This window comes from Sinocyclocheilus rhinocerous, unplaced genomic scaffold (genome assembly GCF_001515625.1).
Source record: "Sinocyclocheilus rhinocerous isolate Xijiao unplaced genomic scaffold, SAMN03320098_v1.1 scaffold1149, whole genome shotgun sequence".
In the NCBI taxonomy this organism is placed as follows: domain Eukaryota; kingdom Metazoa; phylum Chordata; class Actinopteri; order Cypriniformes; family Cyprinidae; genus Sinocyclocheilus; species Sinocyclocheilus rhinocerous.
Window position 1 is genome coordinate 834,818 of NW_015664180.1, and position 8,984 is coordinate 843,801.

General features: G+C 34.8%; 2 protein-coding genes across 3 annotated transcripts in view; both read right to left on the reverse strand.

Annotated features, from left to right (window-relative positions):
• Window positions 1–4,071, reverse strand: part of LOC107729668 (peptidyl-prolyl cis-trans isomerase FKBP8-like) — a 15,476-nt gene extending 11,405 nt beyond the window's left edge. Inside the window, exon 1 of the mRNA XM_016540317.1 lies at window positions 3,990–4,071. The gene's annotated coding sequence lies outside the window, so the exon portion shown is untranslated. The remainder of the gene's footprint in view (window positions 1–3,989) is intronic.
• A 2,160-nt stretch (window positions 4,072–6,231) lies between these two features.
• Window positions 6,232–8,984, reverse strand: part of LOC107729707 (single-stranded DNA-binding protein 3-like) — a 62,212-nt gene continuing 59,459 nt past the window's right edge. The window contains exons 17-19 of one of the 2 annotated variants that reach the window (XM_016540376.1): window positions 7,745–7,846; window positions 7,531–7,552; window positions 6,232–7,347 (exon numbers count right to left, since the gene is read on the reverse strand). In XM_016540376.1, the coding sequence (XP_016395862.1) occupies window positions 7,229–7,347; window positions 7,531–7,552; window positions 7,745–7,846 (243 nt within the window). In that variant the 3' untranslated portion in view covers window positions 6,232–7,228. Of the gene's footprint in view, window positions 7,553–7,744; window positions 7,847–8,984 lie in introns of both variants that reach the window. The other variant, XM_016540377.1, reaches the window with a different exon arrangement.

Below are 8,984 nucleotides of genomic sequence, written 5' to 3' on the forward strand. Positions count from 1 at the left end.
AAGGTAAAATAATGATCACAACTATTACATCATTTTAATTGTGCATCCCAAGCCCATGCTAGTAATAAAAAAACAGCCCAAAGTAGCGCAATTACCATGTCTCAAATATAAAAATGTCATTTCCATCCCTAAAATACATATTTTACAGAGAGATAACTGATAAAGATGTTGGAGGATATGCTCCTCAACAGATCCCGAGCTCATTGATAAATACCTTTTATAGTAAGATGTGCTCCCTTTACACTGTGTGCGCACGATCGCGAAATCGAAAGTGAAAGTGAACTGCGACTGCTAGCGCTCATTCAAAAGGGGTTTAAATACGCCACATATTGATAGCGGCGCCCTGATGTGCGAAAATAATATACAATATTAGAATGTTTGCGGGACCGCACACAAAAATAGCAGGAGCGGATGGGAGCATGCGATAACGGTCATAAATTCAGCGAGAGCGGGATCAACAAGCCCGGCGCTATCATGCAGCGGTGCAGTCAGTCAGTGAGCGCCGTAACAGATGATGTCAAATCTTGCGGGATTCCATAAATAAACACAGAACCCCACTATTCGGACAAATATACAAAATGAAAAGATGATACAAAATTTAATACCTTGGAAAATGGCATTTAAGACTCTTTAATACTTATTAAGGGCCTTCATTTTTTCTAAATTGATTTATCATCTTTTAATACTTTTTAAGACCCCGCGGACACCCTGAACATTGATAATATTTAAGTACAAAATTCAAATTTAGTTTTCCAGCCGTTTTGACAGCCCTAGTACTCACCCTCAGGACAAAATGTAGATGAGCTTGTTTTTTCATCAGAACAGATTTGGAGAAATTTAGCTATTACTATACTTGCTCACTAGTGGATCCTCTGCAGTGAATGGGTGCCGTCAGAATGAGAGTCCAAACAGCTGATAAAAACCTCACAATAATCCACTGGAAAAAGCATTATTATGGATTGTGGACTCGTAATTTACACGAAAGCAACGGTTTAAAGTTAAAAATGTCTTAATAATGGATTTGTTTGTTACAAACACGCAGGTTATCACTTCACAGGATGTTAATTGATGGACTGGAGTTGTGTGGATTACTTGTGGATTATTATTAGTGGTCGACCGATATGGGTTTTTTTGATAGCCGATGCCGATATCTTGGAAAGCAGGGTGGCCGATATAAAAAAATTTTTTTTATTCATATTTAAGAAATTTGAAATAATTTGAAAATTGATTAAAAATAATTGTGTAAAATAAACATACTTATACTTTAGAAGACAAAGCATTTTTCACAAATAAATAAATATTTAATAAAAATCGAATTAAAAAGGAAGTAAACACTAACTAACAGGATTCAGTTTGTGTGCATTGGGAATATTTTTTTCTTTTTTTTTAATAAAGCCAAGGTAACACTCATTTTACATACAGCACGCAATGAAAATGACATGAATATGGCAGTGGGCAAATGCATAGTGCAGCATAATTTGAAATCACTAGTTTAAAGTTGATCCTGCGTCTCCAGTCAAGCAGAACTCTCCTCCTGTCAGCATTCAATTCGCACGGACCGACCGTCACCCAGAGAATACACTTCACAAGATCTCACAACTGGATCCGACTAAGTTTGCAAGGTTTGTGAAATTAAATGTTCATTAGTCATTCAAAGATTTGTTTAAATGATATAAATGCGTATTTGCTGAATGCTGATGGCAAACGAGAAAGTATTATAATGTTTGCCTTTCTATTACTAATAATATTAAAGCAATCGTTATAATACTTTTTTGTATACAATTGAATTCCTTTGTTTAACAGTTCTATCCATATTAGACAGAACTGAACGACGACAGCGAGACAGAATGTGAGCGGTGTGCGCTCAGGCGCAGCCGTTCTCAGCGCCGTCAAAATAAAAGTCCCGCCTCGAACACATCGGCCAAACAGAAAAACGTATCGCCTCTTCCGAGATCGTGACGTAGGTATGTGGGGGTGTGTTAGAACGAGCCGTTTTAGGTAGGCGTGGTTGACTCTTAACTTTTATAAAGAATATCTCTTTGGATTTGAGACTTTAGTCTTTGCAACTTTACAGATCTTCTTTATGCACCAAGAGCTTGTAACACTCCAAAGAGAAAGGAAAAATTGAAATCGCATCATATGACCCCTTTAAATTACCAAACTTCAAAAAGCAAGCAGCAGCATAAAGTTATAAGTCAACTTTCATTGTATGACAAAGAGCAGATTGGACATTCTGCTAAACATCTGCTTTTGTGTTTCACACACACACAAAACAGTTAAACAAGCTTCCGCTCACATATTGTTTAACATGCACACATTTATGCACTTCTTTACATGGATTTCTAGGATAAGCTCAACTTTTTTTTAACAGAAATCCTCAGCATGAAGGTCAACCTGTAACATTACGCATAAAGTGAATATCTAGAAGAATCAGCACGCATTATGGCACGATGGCAATCTCTGTAAATAATAGGGTGACCATACGTGCCATTTTCCCAGGACGCATCCTGGCCAGGATTTGTTTTGGCTTTGTTTTCCTGTTTTCATGCTTGCTGAAGGTAATGATCGAAAAGTAGTTTGACCAATAACATGCAAGCATTGTACATAATGGACCAATCATGGCGTGTGAGAAGGTGGGATCTACGGTCAAAGCGATGCAATTACGCGTACATATTAGGTGTGTTCGACTTAAAAGCAGTGCGGCTCAGACCGATCAGTGTTTGACATCAAAGTACCTTGAGAGCGTTTCGAAAGCATAACCGTCTGTATGGTACTTTGATGTCATACACCGATCGGTCTGCACACGCAAACAAAGCCAAAACCTAGATATTTTAGGCAATATAGAAATCCTGGCCAGGGGAAAATGGCACGTATGGTCACCCTAGTAAACAATAAACAAACACTGGTTGAGTTTTAACTACCCATGTCATCTCCTCTCAAGCTTTTATGCTTGTGCACAACATAATATAGGCCTACTTATTACTGTTTACAAAACCATTTCAATCAAGTGTTTATCATACATGCATTGGCATTAAACAGCCAAACGCATTCAGCAGGATATTGTCACATTCATAAGACTGGCCACAGATAGTGTTATTCCCATCACAATTACATCAAAGCAACACCAAAAACAAATGGATAAACGATAACTAAAAATACAATCATTTTATAATACCATTACAATCAACTGTACAATAACATAACAGGCTAACTGAATCTTTACAAAAATACTATAATACTGAATGATTATCATATTAACATTTCATGGTATTTACATAACACTTCAAATACTCACCACGTGCAAAACAAACATGGTATTACCATGGTACTTCTCGGAAGAGAAACCATAGTTATCGTAGAATTAGCAAAAAGGGTTTCTATTACAAATATATTCGAGTAAACCTTCGATTCGATTAAATTATATGTTAATGTCCATCTTATAAGTATGAATAAGCTAATGAAACCCTTATAAAAACACTGAGGTGGTTATGATACTAAATGATTACCGTATTTACTTTTTTGGGGTATTTATAAGATACTCACGACAATACCGGAAAATAAACTCCAACTGTCCTAGAATAAGCTGAAACATGTTCACAAATGTTCATTTAAAAGAAATGATATTGCAATAAGCATCTTATATGTGTGTGTTATGTTAGTAAATATCCTCTTGTAAACAGATTGAGTGCAAATCCTTAGACTTATGACAGCAATTAAACATGTATCTAATGAGCTCTCAGGAGACTTGTATTTAATTACGAGTGGGAGAGCATGCATTCATGAAATAATTTCAAAACCCTGCGATTATTTGCAGAAATGACAGTATTTCCAGAACATTCCAGCAACTTTTGATAACGAGCTCGCGCCGTGCACGCGCCACAACTCGCTGTTAAATACAGTTTGACGAAACAACTCTCGTCTAAAGGTTTATGTGCAGAAAATAATTTAAAAGTGTGATTTAAAAAAAGAAATGACATGAAAATACTTACCGCAATGGGAGAGGAAACCCACGGAGCTGCGCAGCAACAACTTTGACAACAAAACAAGATCAATCTGTGCAACTTCCGGGTAAAGGTCAATGGTCAATCCCGACAAGTACAAAATAAAAGTCATAAAGTCAAGGTCGTTGCGATGACTGCAGGGGACTTTTATATGAAACGTTTAAGCTAGTTTTCAAAACATAAATGCGTATTATACACTGTAATTTTTAATTTATCGGTTTTATATTAATATATATATCATATATATCATATTTACAAATTTATATCTCTTTTCTGCTTTGTTTTTATAGGGTTTTCACTGAAATAATTTCATTTAAATAACAAAACTGGAACACATAAAAATATCAAATTACATTTATTATTGATGCAATCATTTCTTTTTGAGAAGCAAATGTTCTGTTTTTGTTGTCTAAAGAAACTTTACAATATAAAGAAACATACAAAGGACATATTTAGCTACACAAGACACCTAAAGCCCTAGGACAAAGATCTGAGCTACCCTACTATGAAATACAAAGCAAACCCAATGGGACAGACTGCTTCATATTGAATACTGTCATGTCGCAAGAAAGGACAATGAAAATTACAGGAGAAATTTCTGTCACTCACTCCCATGAATGACCCTTCTTGCTCCAAAATACACATTTTTCTCTCAAACGTTTCTAATGTTACAATATTATACATCACAACAGTGCAGAGATGGCCAACAACCGGACACTGAAGCAGGTCAGTGAGCAACTAAACAATTCCAGCCTTCAGGACCTTTAATTCGATGTAAATGGCTGAAATTTTAAATATGCTAACAAATTTGATGGTTAATTGCTCTGAGTTTGTGTTTTCACATTCATATAGACTCAGTTAACTCTCTGTTCGGTTCAAAAATCACAATATTCTCTTGAGCAAAACAAGCCATTTTCTTTACACCAACTATGTGTTTGAGGAAATATTTCTGAAGAAATAAATGCATAAACCTATAGCGGATTTGATTTACAATAGGGGTGACCATCAATCTGCCGTTTTTTGTTTTTTACAGCAAAAGCATCTCTTTAAAATACAAAAACACAAACAGATTCTTTATAACTTATTTTCAGCTGTACTCATTGGTTGTGACTGACATATCAAAACATGTCAATGATATCAAAATGCATTTTACAGTATTTACAGTAAACAAAAGGTCAGGGGTGAGGGTCAAGACAGGTTAAGGGCTGTGTACCAGACAAACTGAAGACAAGCATGAAAATCCCTTCAAAACTTACCAGGAGGCTGAGCCTGGTTCTCTCAGATGGCCAAAATACATTATGAACTTAATATAATCACTGGATAAAAGCATTTTAAACTGGACTGGCAGGTATTTAAAATAACTTTTTCAGAGGTCGACCTGAACATCAAGAAATGTGTGATTTTGAATGTCCCACGATGATCGATGTTCTGTAATGAAGCGCCGATTAAATAACTGTAGGCATGAAACGGCTGGTTTAATGAGGTTACAAATTTGTCAACAGGATTTTTTTGTCAATTATTCTATTATATACAAAGGAGAATCTCACTAAACCTGTAAGTCATATTTCACCCCAAATTCAGAACACACAAAAAAAGAAAAAATAATTATATATATATATATATATATATATACACACATTTATTTAAAAAGTAATACAAATTATCTGACTAGTGCTGTCAAATTGATTAAATGTACGTATGTATATATAAATATAAATATATATTTAAGAAATACAATTATACATATATATACAGTGGGTACGGAAAGTATTCAGACCCCCTTAAATTTTTCACTCACTTAAATGATTTTAGCAAATGGCTGCAATATAACAAAGAGTGAAAAATTTAAGGGGGTCTGAATACTTTCCGTACCCACTGTATATATATACATATATATATATATATATAATATAAATCACATAAATATTTATATATATACACATGTACATATTTCTTAAATATATACATGTATGTGTGTATATTTATATATACATATAAGCATACACAGTACACACATTTCACACATATCATGTAAACAAACTTTTATTTTGGATGCGATTAATCGCGATTAATCGATTTGACAGCACTAGTCAGAATATAAAAAAATTGCCTTAAAAGAGCTAATTAAATTAATTTAAACTTAATTTAGAGGTAAAATGTGACTCAGACATTTTTTCATGTGATTTTCCTTTTTCTGAGATTAATATCCTCATATTGCACCACAAATGATGACAGCAAACTCTGCGAGTGCAACCTCATTTGAAGAAAGACATGGAACCACACATGAGCTTCACAGACAAGTAGTGTATTGAAAATACCAATAAGAAAAAAAAAGATATATTTACAGACATGGGACTATAGAGCACAAGGAAAGTCGTGCTTGTAAGAGCAGCCTGCGTCCAACTACTCTTACAAACACGTGGGTATAATATTTCTAAAAAGACTTCTGAAACAACGTGGCAAACACGTAGTGGCAAACTTACAATGAACACGGATGATATCGTAACTATCGGCGACAAATCATCTAGAACGGATGGTAAAATGCATTATTGACCGTACGTGACCAAGGCAAGAATGGATGGCAGTGAATATGCAACGTCACCCTTTTAGACTTCGAAATGAACTCCAATCTTTAAATACAGTGCCGACTGGTGCATTAAACCAGTGATTGTAGCCACTTTGCTGACAGAGACACAAAAACTGAGGTTGTACATCTCGGTGGTGATGACATCAGAACACAGGAAGAGGTATATGCAGACATCTGACGAAACAAACTCAAACGAAGAGACAAACAAATACCTAAAATCATGTAAACAGAAATGTCATTGTGCATTTGAATGTGTGCTTATTCTGTCATTGATGTTGTTGAGATACAAATGTGCCCTTTACAGGAAAATCCATAAAATTATGAGTACATCATCATAGCAATTATGAAAATTATAACAATAATATTATCAATAATATACAAATATATTGTAATGAGACCATTCCTGCCCCTAGCGTCACCAGTTTAGCTTTTTCCATTTTAAAATGTACACAGCAATCAAAACAACCGCAGGTTTCAGTGTTTCATTGCTGACAAAAGACGAGGGGAAAAAAAAACAAGAAAACGAGAAAATGGGCCTCAATGCTGATGAGCAGCTAGTTATGAAGTGTCTTCCTGGCACAGTCCCACACACACACGCACATGTACAAACACACACACACGGTGGTTCATTCGGGGGCCGTTAGCGTCCCGATCCAGTGACGAAGCCCGGCAGGCAGGTTGAGTCCGTCAGAAGGCCCGATGCCTGCTTTCTTTCGGCTTTGTACTGGGCATCCTTCGCTCCGTGGCCACGTCGAGCGGCTGAAGGGCGCCACCGCGCCAGCCCAGAGGTGATTGAGGGAGTTGTGGTGAGTTGAAGATCGAGCGAAAAAAAAAAAACAGCAACATGCCGAACACAGCAGAGATGAGGAGAACAGAAAGTGGGATGGGGGACGGGTTAAAAATAAAAAATAAAAACAAAATAAAAAAAGAAGAATCACACACTCATCGTCATGTTGGGTGAATACTGCAACGAGAAGAGAGGAAGAGGAACGTGGAGGGACAAAATGAGATTGCAAAACACATAATATCATCCGTTTATGTTATATCATGAGCCGATATTTAGACTAACTATTGCATAAAGTGAATGTAGGTACATTTGTAATGTACATGTGGTTACAGGAGAGCGGGGGAGGATAGCGGTATGATGCGGACTTACACTTTCACTTTGGAATGGGTTTAAGAAGTTGCCTGCCATATCCCCGTCGTCCCGCGGAGTTCCTGGAGGATTGTTCATACCTGCCATGTTGTTTGGAGAGTTCTAGAAACCCAGATGTATGATGATTAGAGACACAAGCAAAAATACTCACAAAATGGAGTAAATGGCATCTAATAAAAAACTTGGGGAAGCACAATACCAAATTCTGGCCAATAATGATGAGCCGAAAATTAGGGATGCACCGATACCACTTTTCCCAAAACAAGTCCGATATGATACTTATATTTTTGGTACTTGCCGATACCGATATTTTCGTTGCATTTGTAATTTAAAAAAATATTGTATACAGAGACTCACAAAATGGAGTAAATGGCATCTAACAAGAAACTTAGGGATGCACAATACTAAATTCTGGCCAATAATGATAAGCCGATAATTATTTTCAAGTAATGAACAATAACCGATAAATGGCCAATATTGAAATTCTTTACTTTTGCTGCAAAAATTAGAAATAAATTCCTAAAAAAAAATAATAATAATCATTTAAATGCTACAAGTGATTTAGGCATCACAACATTAAGATATAGAGTAAAAAAAAACTGGATATTGAGATCTGCTAAAGATTTAATTTTCATTAAATTAACAGTTTTACTAAATTAACATTTAAAAGATTGACTTCAAATCCATGTTAGAGGACGGTGAATATAATCTAAATGTAAAAACAGCAAAAACAAGAATGAAAAATTAATTATCTAATATCAGTCGATACTGATGTATTTAAAAAAAATTCTAATATCAGCCGGTATAATAATATTATACCGATATTTTGTGCATCTCTAAAGAAATTAAAAAGAATTCGTGAAATGCATATCAGTGTTGTTACTGTTAACTAAAACTATTTTAAAAAATGTTTTGCTAATTTAAATTTTTTTTAAATAAAACAAAACATAAATATTACATGAAAAACTTTAGAACTTAGACAAATGTAGAACTTTAGAAATGGTACCTTGGCAAATAACTGAAAAATAAATTTCAACGCAAGTACTAAAATGACAAACTGAAAAATAAAGCAAAATAGAAGTATAAAAATACTAATAAAAATTACAAAAATGTACTTTTGTTAAAATTACTCAAATTAAATTATGCTTCAAACTGAATTACTAAAATTACTAAAACTGAGAAATAAAGATAAATAGAAATAGAAATACATATATATATATATATATATATATATTTACTT